The sequence below is a fragment of the Scardinius erythrophthalmus genome (assembly GCF_964197995.2).
Source record: "Scardinius erythrophthalmus genome assembly, chromosome: 8".
Lineage (NCBI taxonomy): Eukaryota > Metazoa > Chordata > Actinopteri > Cypriniformes > Leuciscidae > Scardinius > Scardinius erythrophthalmus.
This window is the reverse complement of record NC_138228.1, coordinates 1,972,102-1,985,302: the sequence shown is the minus strand read 5'-3', so window position 1 is coordinate 1,985,302 and position 13,201 is coordinate 1,972,102. Positions and strand designations below refer to the sequence as shown.

Genomic DNA, 13,201 nt, shown 5'->3' with positions numbered 1-13,201 from the left:
TGGTAATACCGTGCTATCATAACCAAAAAATGGTAATACCATGATACTTTTTGTTAGTTTTGTTTATTTTATATATATATATATTTAGAGAGAGAGAGAGAGAGAGAAAGAGCTGCAATTGCACTCCTTCATATAAATAATTAAAAAATATATCTATATATAACTGTATAATATTTAAAAATTGCTAGAAATCTATTTTTGCACATCTGAGTTGATAGATAGAATTTATAAATCTGAATAATGCTAAATCTGATGAATTATATATTAAGCTCTATACTCACGACAAGAGGCAAAGACTGAATAATGGAGCACTAATGTAGGATATGTAGCTGTGTACATTTTTAATTAATTTTGTTTTAGTTTTAATTTAAATTAATATATATGAATAAACAAACTCTAAATTTCAATTGAAAAATAAATAAATTCTAATTGTGACTTTGCGTGTGTTGTCATCTGCTTTTAATTGTTTGTTGTTATGAGAAATTCTGGAGCAAAGATTTATAGGCATAGTACCACGGTAAAGTGATGGTATCAGATGGTAATACAGTGGTACTTAGATAAATACTGCCCTATGGTACTGAATGATTACCATATTCATATACCAGAGTGGAATATGAGTTACATGGTATAAAGAAATGGTGTAAACATGCTATCATTTCCAAAAAAGTGGTAATACCATGGTACTTTGATAAATACATAATTACCATATTTATATACTATAGAATTCAATATAGTTACAACAAAACCATGGTAATACCATGCTATCATTTCCAAAAAAAGTGGTAATACCATGGTACTTTGATATATACCATAATTACTATATTTATATACTATAGAATACAATATAGTTACAACAAAACCATGGTAATACCATGCTATCATTTCCAAAAAAAGTGGTAATACCATGGTACTTTGATATATATCATAATTACCATATTTATATACCATAGCATACAAAATCACCACCAAAAAAATGGAAATACCATGGTACGTTTTGTTAGTGTTTTTCTGCTGACTCCAAATCAAAAACTTTGTCTTTCACCCCTTAGGGAAGAAGAACTCGGTTCTCCAGCACAAGGTCCAGCACGACTTGAGTTCAGGAGCTTTGAACTACCAGGAAAGTGAGATAATCCAGCAGATTGTGCAGCACGATCGGGACATGGCTCACTGTGCCGACCTGATGCAAAGTCCCTCGCCTCCTGCTCCTCCATCTCCTACTCCTGTGATCTGGGCTCCCCTGATCCAAGCGCCTCTTCAAGCTGCTGCTGCGACCACTTCAGTCGCCATTGCACTAACCCACCACCCCCATCTACCTGCAACTCTCTTCCGACCTCCCGTTTCCGTAATCGGATCGAGAAACGAGCCGCTTAGCAAGATAAAGAGGTTTCAGACAGTTGCACCAATTTTAGGAGGTTCTGGATCAGCTGGAGACTCTCCATCCGGTTCCCCGTCAAAGATACGTTCGGGAATCGACACACCTCTTCTTGCATCCCTTCGAACGCAGCATTTGTCTGGCGCCACTGGTTCCAGTCAACAAGCGTCGGCATTCCCATTCGGGAGCTATTCTTCATCAGCGTCTCTGACTTCTAGCACTGCGCAACTTCATTCACAGCCGAGGCAAAAGCAAGCCATTGCTCCCAGTACGCCACCCAGTACGCCACCGGGACGTCTCCAAAGAGCGACCGAAACCGGTGGATTTCCAACCTCATTAAATACTAGTCCTCTCGGCTTGTTCACTCATGCTCCCAATCATGGACAACCTCCACCAAAACCTTCTCAAACAAGCTCCCTGCAGTTTGCTTCCGGAGGCGGGAAGACTTGCACCGGATTTAACCTCTTCCAAACTCCCGGATCACCTACTTCCAACCGTTCCCAAGCCCTTGAGAGTTCATCCCACGAGATCCCACCCGCTTCATCCACTTACCTTCCTTTAGAAAGGTCAGCGCTTGCCTCGCTCGCTCAGTACGGCTCAGCGAACGCCTCTCCCTGCTACACCCCTTTAGCCCCAAGCCCGACTATCCAAAGCCCCGTAATTGGGAGAACTTTCCACTATAGTGACCCTTCCAGTGCCACTGGCTCCCACTCATCCCTGCTTCTTCCACAATCCTCCTGTCCCGGCCAACTCCCCGGCCACCACATTTCAGGCGCTGACTCTCCCCTAGGCCGCTTTTATGAGGATTTAAACATACTCTCCAGCTCCCACCCGTCACTTTCCGTAGAGGGAGCGGGTCAACTTTCCCCTCAGGATCCCGGCTTCTGCTTATCCCCGTTTTCATCGCCGACGCTAACTCCCAAACCCTGTAGCTCGGTATCCGGGCACATGTCCTCCCCAGTACAGACTTCTCCAAGCTCTCGAGGCCAAGCTCACTCTATAGGGACCTCACCTGCACTTTCTCTCCCGCGTGCCTCCGATGGACACCCGTCGGATCTAGAACCGCTCCGTTCGAAACTCCCATCCAATTTGTGAGGCTAAATCACACCCTCCTAACTCAGTAGTGACCTTCCCCTGTGTGGCGTTTGGCCTTTTCTTTAGTTATCTCTGTATTGGCACTGTGTTTTAATCTTAATCATTTTTAAATATCTATCGATATCTATCTAAATATCTATCAAGTAATCCTAGAGCTCTAGATTTCACTTTTGTTTGCTTTGTTAATCTACCGTTTTCCTCTCATTGAATATAGATATAGATATATATATATGAAATTATATATTTAAATATATGTTAATCAATCTATAGGAGGGTGTGAAATGCAACATCTATTGAGACCTAAAGGACATTTTGTTATTTTATACCTACGCCAAATTTATCCACAAGGAGTTTGGTTATCAATATTGACATGGACAGAAAGAAAGAAAGAAAGACTTTTTTTGCAGAAGACAAAAAATAAATACTTTTTTGCAGGAACCTATGCACTCACGCCTGCATATAAAAACTGATTTTTGTCTAATCCAAAACACCTTTTTAGTCGCCCTAATGAGGATCACATATTGCTGATCTTGAATCTAAGGGGTTGTGTTTAAGGGATTGTACCTGTTTATTCATTCTACAAATGTTTGGGACTTTCTGCGGTGGAGAGGTGAACATAGGAAAACCAAAAAATGTTTCAGCCCACGTTCTCTGTAGCATTTCTTTGTTTTGTTCAGCGACGCTGTAGTGATGTTAGCGGGCATTGAGTGGGCGTCAAGGGGAGAGGGTTTGAGAAACATCCTAACTAAATTACTATTCACTTGTGTCTTCCAGGATCATAAGATAGTGTAGCCCTGCTCTATATGTGTGTGTGTGTGTGTGTGTGTGTGTGTGTGTGTGTGTGTGTGTGTGTGTGTGTGTGTGTGTGTGTGTGTGTGTGTGTGTGTGTGTGTGTGTGTGTGTGTGTGTTACTCTGATTGATGCAAGTGGCAATCAAGTTTGACTTAGCGAGAATAGTTTTGCCTTTTTACTGCAACAGAGAAGAAATGGAGAAATTTCCAAGCAACATTTCTTATTTGTACATAAAATAAGCCAACAACATTAGTCAAAACGCTGCTCAGAAGTTATTTTGTTTGTTTTTCTATATCTTTAGCTGCTAAATGATTATCGTTCGGTGGAATCGTGTGAAGGATTCTGAATTTACGGTGTAAAGGCCTGTTCACACCTAGGGCGAGAACTATAATGATAAAGATATCGCTCTAAAAATAAAAAAGAGAATTGCAGAGTTCACACTTCAACTTTAACGATAACAGCATCGAGAAATTATCATTAGAATCACTTTCAGAACGATTTTTTTTTTCAGCTGATACGATAAAAACATTAAAGGAGTAGTTCACTTCAGAATTTAAATCTCCTGATAATTTACTCTCCCCCACGTCATCCAAGATGTTCATGTCTTTCTTTCTTCAGTCGAAAGAAACTAACGTTTTTGAGGAAAACACTCCAGGATGTTCCTCCATATAGTGTCTTCAATGGGGTCCAACGGGTTGAAGGTCCAAATGTGAGTTTCAGTGCAGCTTCAAAGTCTTGACACGATCCAGCCGAGGAATAAGAGTCTTACCTAGACAAACCAGCGGCCATTTTCTATAAAAAAAAAAAAACATTTATATACTTTTTAACCACAATTGCTCATCTTGCACGTCGACGTTTTAACACATTACGTAATCACGTTGAAAGGTCAGGCGGTGACCTGACGTAGAAGGAAAATGTAGGGTAGAAAATCTCCATCTTGTTTTCTCGTCCAACTTCAAAATCGTCCGAAATGTTTTTTATTTTGTAAATGCCGTTTGACTTAGTCTTTGCACGTTCGCTTTGTAAACACAAGGTCGGTAATTCTGCATGACCTTTCAATGTGATTACGTAATGTGTGTCGCATCACAGCTAGTGCAAGGTGAGCATTTGTGGTTAAAAAGTATATAAATGTTTATTTTGTTTATAAAATGACGCTGGTTTGTCTAGATGAGACTCTTATTCCTCGGCTGGATCGTGTCGAGACTTTGAAGCTGCACTGAAACTCACATCTGGACCTTCGACCCGTTGGACCCCATTGAAGACACTATATGGAGAAAAATCCTGGAATGTTTTCCTCAAAAACCTTCTTTTCTTTTCGACTGAAGAAAGACAGACATGAACATCTTGGATGACATGCGGGAGAGTAAATTATCAGGAAATTTTCATTTTGAAGTGAACTACTCCTTTAACAGCCAATTAGAATCCATCCTGCTCTAAGAGCTCGAGCATTTAAAGTGGCAGACGACACAACTGGTTATAACAAACAGAGCGATATCGTCCACTGGTGTGGACACTAATATAGTTATCGTTCTTAGAATGAATGGGTCTCAAGTCCAAACTATGATGATCAAATCCGTTCAGGGATGATAGAAGATCTCATCACACACACCTGAGTCTCTCACAGGTCATGACTCTCAGCCACAGCGTTTTGATTTAATAGGACAGGCAGGCACCTTTCGGACGACCCTTGACCCTTGTCAGTTTGAGAACAGGACAACATAGTGATATTGCACACATAATTTGGTTTAAGCAACAACAAAAAAGCACAATATAAACATTTTATTGGCTGATCTGTTACTGGATAGTTTTCATGATTCCAGAAAGGAAATTATATAAATTGTAGATGGTTGCATGCTGGAGGAATCATTCATGTCTGGAGCACAAACACTGTACGGTCTTTTCTCTGACAAGTCAGACACTGGGTCTAATTTAAGGGTCTAAGGGTGTGTCCAAATACACTTTTGCTAGTTTAATGATGGGAAAATGGTCGGTGCTCCCGGCGCATGGTCTAAAAGGGTCGTCTCTATTCTCTTAATGAGTAATGGGTGTGTTTTGGGCGTAACGTGCAAAAAAACAATCAGAGTCTCATCTCCCATTCCCTTTAAAAGCCAGTTGCGCTCGTGCCATAGTGGATTCACTATTTACATGACGGAGTGCTTCTCTCGTATCGGGACAAGCCGGATTCACCATATCTTTATGTACACAATAATAATCTTTTACATTGTAATCCTTTTATTTTTAACATTTGGCACATTACTAACGCACTCTTTAAATAACAAAAAAATACTGCGCCATTGACTTTAGTCCAGGTTTCAGTCGGTCAATGGCTCAGTCTATTTCAGTTCCTCAAAATAGAAACGCGCCAACAATATGCCTGAACACACACCTCGTTTTCAAGCCAGCAGCCCATGGCCGTACAAATGGGCGTAAATGCATTTGCTATTTAAACGTGAAAATGATAATTGCGTCGGGCTGAAACTAGCAAAACACACTTGCGTCGCGCCTGGCGCTGCATTGCACCGGATGTATGATAGGGCCCTTTGTGTTTCTTCTAAAAGCAAGTTTGACATTTTTTCCCTGTTCTTTCTCACCCTCAGTGTGTCTCGAAGTGCAATCAGGGACAGCATTTACACACACACACACACACACACACACACAGACCTGAGAGCATCTGACCTGAGGAAAGTTCATGCGTCGTGAAAACTCAACTTTTTGAGAAGCAAGACGAGGGAGAAAGGGAGACGGGAAGCACAAATGCAACGAGACACTGATGTATTGAGGAGATGTGTGCTGATGGCAGGTACCAGGACCCCCGGGGGCCGCTCGCCGCGATGACACGTTTGTTCCCCGCGTCTTATGATTGTTTTCTCAGGGCTCTCGCTAGTTTCCAGAGGGGGTAAAATATTGATTGTGGAGTTTTTATTGTGACAGTCACATAAATAAATCAAAACACAAAGACAACCGCAGGGAGTCGAACCTCGTAGGCTTGATGGGAAGTAGAAAGTGAAGGAATCAGGGCGAAAGAGTGACTGATTAGTGAGAGAGAGAGCGAGAGAGAGACGAAACCTGGATGATCTCTGAAGCATTGCATGAAATCCAGAGCAGAGACGCTGTCACAGAATCAGACTTTTGATTCAGAATCACTGACTCGTATTATAAGAATCTCGAGTTCAGATTGATGGGTTAAGATCTCGGCTCATACATTGTTAGCTATTTTCTAAATGCAACTGTGTGCTTCATTGCTTTAAGTAACTGACGACTGATGATGTTCAGATTTAAGAGTATTGGGTCTTAATTGTGAAACATTTTAGTGTAAATCATCTACCGTTTAAACGTTTGGGGTTGGTAAGATCAATCTTAATGTTTTTGAAAGAGTCTCTTCTGCTCACCAAGGCTGCATTAATTTGATCAAAAATACAGTAAAATTGTGAAATATTATTACGAATAATTATTTAATTATTATTACGCTGTTTTCTAAGTGAATATACAGTAAAGTGTAATTTATTCCTGTGATCAAAGCTGAGTTTTCAGCATCATTACTCCAGTCTTCAGTGTCACATGATCCTTCAGAAATCATTCTCATATGATGAGAATGCTTAAACTTTTATGATTATTATCAATGTTGAAAACAATCTTGCTGGTTCACATTTTAGTGGAAACTGATCAGTTTTATTTTTCAGGATTCTTTTGATGAATAGAAAGTTAAAAAACTGAATTCATTTGAAATAGACTCTTTAGTAACATTATAAATGTCACTTTTGATCATTTTAATGCATCCTTTCTGAATAAAGTATTCATTTGTAAAAAATAAATATTAAAAAACTTGAAAATCATGAAAATCATTACATAATTAGCACATTTCATTTTAATGAGATTATTCACATACAAATGGATTTCTGTATGATTTAATGAAAGTTGCTCGTTGATATTTATGGCTATTTCTTTTGTCAAATTTTATGAACCACTTTCCCATGAATCATTTTGTTGAAAGGGAAAATGGGAAACTGAGTTTTGACGAGTGCCACACACGCATGATGAGACGCTTTTACAGACGCAGCATGAAGTCGAATCTGGACTCGATCCATCTGGAAACATGCAACGCTTCAGTGTGTCTGCCGGTTTTCATAGCACAGTTATAATTCAGGTTGGGAACGTTCCCAATTCTGACGACTAATCTTACGCCGGCTCTGTTTGCTTTGCCCGTGGAACGGCTCTGCAGATGGTAATGAAATCAATGGCAGTGATTGAGGATTAGATTTCATGCTCACCGAGCTCAACAAGATGATGGAGGAAAGGGACTGCCACCATCATCTCTAATTCATGCTTACAGATGTGTGTTTTCTCAGAGCCGCTGCGACGGGACATGTGTCAGACAGGCAGGATTTAAACTGACACGGGTCACAGGTGTGCTTAACACACACATATAACCAGAACCCAGTGTAACGTTAACCATATCCCTGTAAGAGCTGCTAGAATCGTGTGTATCAGGTTCGGCTGTGCATGATAACGCCTCAAGCTCTGACTTTTGACAGCAAGCAATTTGGCGTAGCCGTCCAGACGTCTAGGCGAAAACTAGACAAAATTTGGGCTGTCAGTGAAAATTGTATAGATGTCTAACCATAGCCCAAGAATAGACATGATGTCAAAGATGGCAAAGAAATGAAACCAAACACCTTGTAATCAATCACTGTTGACTTTGCTTATATGATGGAATATCATAGCCTATATCTTGATTCTGCTTATCGATTCCTAATTTTCCTAATATCGATTCCTAATTTTCATAAGATTCCTAATCTGCAAAAGACATTCATATTTAGTCTTATTGCAGAACATTTAATTGTAGCTGAATATCATGAACAGAAATCAACAGGCTGAAGAACACTTACACGAGGAGCGTTTGCTCGTGGTTTTAAAAATACTTCAAAAAACAACAAGCCTAACTAATATCAATTTCAAGCATTATTAAAGACAAGTAAACACTCAGTAATTAAAAAAGAACAAATTAAAAATTAGCAATCGCAACAAATAGATACAACTGAACAAAGATACGATTGAAATAAACAGTGTTTTAAAATTTTCAGGTTTAGAAACTGTAATCAAATGTAAAATAACACTGCACTTTATTAATAACATATACATTACAAATATAGTTACAAAAGTCAAGAACAAGTGAATTTTCTCTGTTGATTAGTGTTATTATAGAGACGGCAGGAATATTAGTGTTATTATAGAGACGGCAGGAATATTAGTGTTATTATAGAGACGGCAGGAATATTAGTGTTATTATAGAGACGGCAGGAATATTAGTGTTATTATAGAGACGGCAGGAATATTAGTGTTATTATAGAGATGGCAGGAATATTAGGCTGCTGTCCCTTTAAGAGCTGCACTGATCTAATACACTGTTACACACGTAGAGTCGTCTCGCGATTGAATAGGTTTAAAATGGCATTGAAATGCTCACAAAGGAATCGATAAGAGGAATCAAAAATTTTTTATGACAAGTGATTTTTCGCAACACTAGTCTAGTGGATGAGAATTGACACTGTGTCCGTGACGCTTCACAGCATCCCGACAGAAATCCTGACAGAAAGACTAGCGTGTTTCCGCATGTTTCTGGTCGTCCGTGACGGTTCCGTCGCATCTGTGGTTTTGACCAATAGGAGCACAGCTTTCAAACATGGCGAAACGAAATGCGTCTGTTTGTTTACGCTCTTGTTTCCGGAAGTCAGTCACTAGTTTCGCCTTCTTGATGACATCATGCACGTCGTTAAAGACGGAAAGAGCGCCAAAAAGTCAAAGTCAAAATCTGACATATTCTTAAGGCAAGACACTACAGGTGAATATGGCAAACATTTGAGCTAATCGACATCAGCATACTTCCATGTTGATTAATCCCAGTGCATTAAGACAAGTGTCTTTTTAAATATGCAAATGAGGCATTATGTAGCCTAATTGAATATGCGCTAGTTTGTGGACATTGGAGAAAGCAAGGTTCAGAATTCTCGTTTGATTTTGTTGTTAGATAAGGAGAGTTTTTACAGAGGAGGTTTTGGATTTCTCTTGTTATCACTCCAGAAAGTCTGAAATATAACATGTTATGAAAGCAAAATCACCCAAACTGCCCAGTTCATGAAAAACAAAAGAAATGTTTTGCCCGTATGGATCACCGCCAGGACAAATATCCCTCAAATATACGTGTAGCGAATGTGACAGGGTGAAAAACGCCGGTTCTGTGTGTCTGGATCTTCGTCACAATGTTGAAAGTTCAAGTGTTACATTTAAAATTGAAATGTATCATTTTGAATCAAACATGCTTGGCTGAAAGGAATGCGATGTGTTCTGAAAGATGAATCTTTGAAAGGACATAAACTAGTATAAATTAGTATTTTAAGAGGGCTCGGTTTGATCACTGTTTAACCCACTTCACTGTGTGTTTTTGGTCTTTACGAAACATAATGATATTATTTATTTCTCTGCATTTGTTTTGGTTTTCCTGACATATTTTGTGATGATGTTCACCACATGTTTCTGATCTGTGATTATTAGCATCATGTTAATATACCAGAAACATGTTTGTTAAATCTGAGGTTACTGAAATACACTTTAGCACTTTCTTCAGGACAGTAATGAAGACACGATGTTCGACATGCTTGAAATGAGAGAACAGAGACGGATCAATCAGAGAATGTCAATCTATTGAACGTTTTTTTCTTATTTTTGTTCCTATGAAATCTATAACGTTGGGGAAAAAGCAATAAGTGTGATGTAACTGTGTTGATGTGTTGGAGACGACAGTAGATCATAACCCGTCTGTCCTGAACGCTGGACGGCACCAATCAAAACCTGGATGGATGATAAGCACACAAACTGGATATTATTAAGAAAAGATCAAATAAAAATGTCAAGAATTAGGCTGTGTTTGTGTCCTGATTTCAAGCTGTTGATTTGCTCATGCTTTGCTGTCTCTGTCGTTCTCCTGAAAGATGAAATGATTAACACTTATGCATGGTTTAAAATCTCTTCTATAGACCAAAAATATTGATGCATCAACTTTGAAGACTTGCAGTAACAAAAAGTGTAGAGATTTTTACTGTAAAGATCAGAAAGAGGATGGAAAATGCTCACAAAACCTGAAATATGGCTTTTTTCTGTGTCTGGATCTTTGTCACACTGTAACAGCGAAGGAAGAATCTTGAAATTTAGATGTTACATTTAAAATGTAAATGTTTAATTTTCAATCAAACATGCTTATCTGAAAGAAATGTTTATAAGATGATTCTTTGAAAGGACAAAACAGTTTTTTTTTCTTCGTTTTTTTAAAGGAACACCACCGTTTTTTGAAATAGGGCTTATTCACTTTCTTTCCTACATTTAGGTGGGCAAATGCATTTTTGTCTCAGTGCATGCATTGTTTTAGTTTGACAGGGTCAGCGCTAGCTTAGCTTAGACAAAAATGCATTTGCCCACCTATCTAAATGTAGGAAAGAAGGTGAATAAGCCCTATTTCAAAAAATGGTGGAGTGTTCCTTTAAGGTTCAGTTTGAATTGTTACTGTGTGTTTTGGTCTTTATAAAGCAATGGTATATAATTATATTATCTATTTCCCTGCAAAAATGTGTAGAACATTTACATGCTACATATTTAGGAATCTATCTGAAATGAATGATTTGTTTTTCATTGTGAAGGTGTGTGTGTGTGTGTGTGTGTGTGTGTGTGTGTGTGTGTGTGTGTGTGTGTGTGTGTGTGTGTGTGTGTGTGTGTGTGTGTGTGTGTGTGTGTGTGTGTGTGTGTACATGTTTTTCTATCCCAGTAGGGTCTTAAACCTGAATGTACAGGAGGCTGGCAGGGTTTATTTGTCTAATGATTGTACACTACCATTCAAATTTTTGGACTTTTTGGGAATTTTGAAAAATAAAATTTTTGATAGAACAGTCTTATGCTATCTTAATTACATTTTTTAAATACAGTAAAAATAGTAAAAATGTGAAACATTATTCCAGTGTAAATCATCTGTTCTCTATGTGAATACACAGTAAAGTGTAATTTATTCCTGTGATCAAAGCTGAATGTTCAGCATCATTACTCCAGTCTTCAGTGTCACATGATCCTTCAGAAATCACTCTAATATGATGATCTGATGCTCAAGAAACATTTATGATTATTATCAATGTTGTACAGTTGTCCTGCACTTATTATGATCCATTTTATTTTTCAGGATTCTTTGATGAACAGAAAGTTCAAACAGCATTTATTAGAAATAGAATCTTTTGTAACATTATAAATGTCTTTATCAATTTTGATCAATTTAATGCATTTTCGCTGAACTTTGAACAGTAGTGTGTGTACATTTATAAATATGAAGCTGTAATCGCTAACGGTGACATTTCAGCAAAGACTCGAGCATGAAGGTTTATCTGGTTCAGCATCTTCTAAGCCTGTGAGTGTTTCTGCGGGTCACGGGTCAGAGGAGGAGAAGAGTCGGACACACAGAACCCAAAATCCTCTCCTCCTGTCCCGACTTTAACCGCTGTCCCTCAATAATCCACAGAACTGGGTTAACCTGCTTTAACTGATGTCTTTGACCCACAGGCCAGCCGTCCAACTGCAGTCATAATTCATAACCGCAGTCATAATTCCCCGTCATCGTTTGCAGAAAGCTTGAGCTTTTCCTGATTTTTGGCAGGCGGAGAGATGCGGGAGAGCCAGATGTCAGGAGGCTTTCGGAACAAATAAATAAATAAGCAAATAAAAGATCTCATAGAGAGTTTATGGAGGGTTTGAAAAGTGCACAGTTTAAGCACTCGCCAAAAATCCCAAAGCATAAATCCGTGGAGAAGCACGCAAACCTCCACACTTCAGGAGATCTGATCACATGTTGAGGACAGCTGACATTAGTATTAGTATTATTATTTAAAAACATAATTTTTTTTGCATCTCTTGGCAAATATTTTTTAATAGGTAAATTAGGCTTCTTTATATCTTTTTCTTGTTGACTATTGAACTATAACTTGTTTATTGTTTGTTTGAAAGATTGTCTGTCTTTGTATGTTATGTTTGTTAAAATGTGCAATAAAAAAAACACTTTAAACAATAAACAAGTTATAGTTCAGAAGTCAAAAGATATAAAGAAGACTAATTTACCTATTGAAAATAATAAAAGAGTATTATGAAAGAATATTAAACATGCCACAAAATTCTAGATGTTTTTACAGCTTTCTTATTTACAGACATTGAAATTGTATTTTAGTACACATTCAGTTCTTGTTTGACAATGTCAAAGTGGGGTTTACTCTTTGTATATTTACATTTATGGATATAAAACAAAAGGAGGTTAATAAAAAAACTTGCTTCGACTAGATTATTGTCATTAATATAAAAGCCACAAAGAATGTGTCTGTCTGTAAGATAAGGAACAATCACAGAACACATTTTATAGCATTCCTCCAGAAACACTGGACCTCTTGTAAATATTTCCATAAGATATTTCTTTGATTTTATTTTGTTAAGATAAATTTCTAAGGGAGTGACCAAACAAACGACCTCTTAATATCATCAAAACATCTGAGATTATTCTTCTCTTGTTATGGTCTATAATAGTTAGTGTCCGACACACTTACGCTTCAACACGGCCAAAACATCCATCGTAATCCCGGCAGACCTTGAAATGCCACTTTAAAACATTTTAATTCACATAAAAGTCCAGTTTATTTCTCTCTCTCTCTCTCACACACACACACACACCATGACCAAGAATCTCTCATCACTGCATATGGAGATGGAGAAATGAAAGAGGAATCTGACAGGAACAGAAAGGTGAAGAGGAGCAGCGCTCTGTTAGCGGACTGAGCAAAAAGGATTAATTACTTTAGTGTTTGACCCCGAGTGACCCGGATGGGATTATCCCGGAGGAGAAGCAGGCGCTCCAGCTCTGTCAGGGAA

The 13,201-nt window shown here is 38.4% G+C and overlaps 1 protein-coding gene across 1 annotated transcript in view; it reads left to right on the top strand.

Annotated features, from left to right (window-relative positions):
• hcn4 (hyperpolarization activated cyclic nucleotide-gated potassium channel 4) overlaps nt 1-2,467 on the top strand; it is a gene marked incomplete at both ends in the record, with an annotated part of 101,933 nt that extends 99,466 nt beyond the window's left edge. Inside the window, one exon of the mRNA XM_081373003.1 lies at nt 1,050-2,467. Within this exon, the coding sequence (XP_081229129.1) occupies nt 1,050-2,467 (1,418 nt within the window). The remainder of the gene's footprint in view (nt 1-1,049) is intronic.
• Between the last annotated feature and the right edge of the window lie 10,734 nt (nt 2,468-13,201).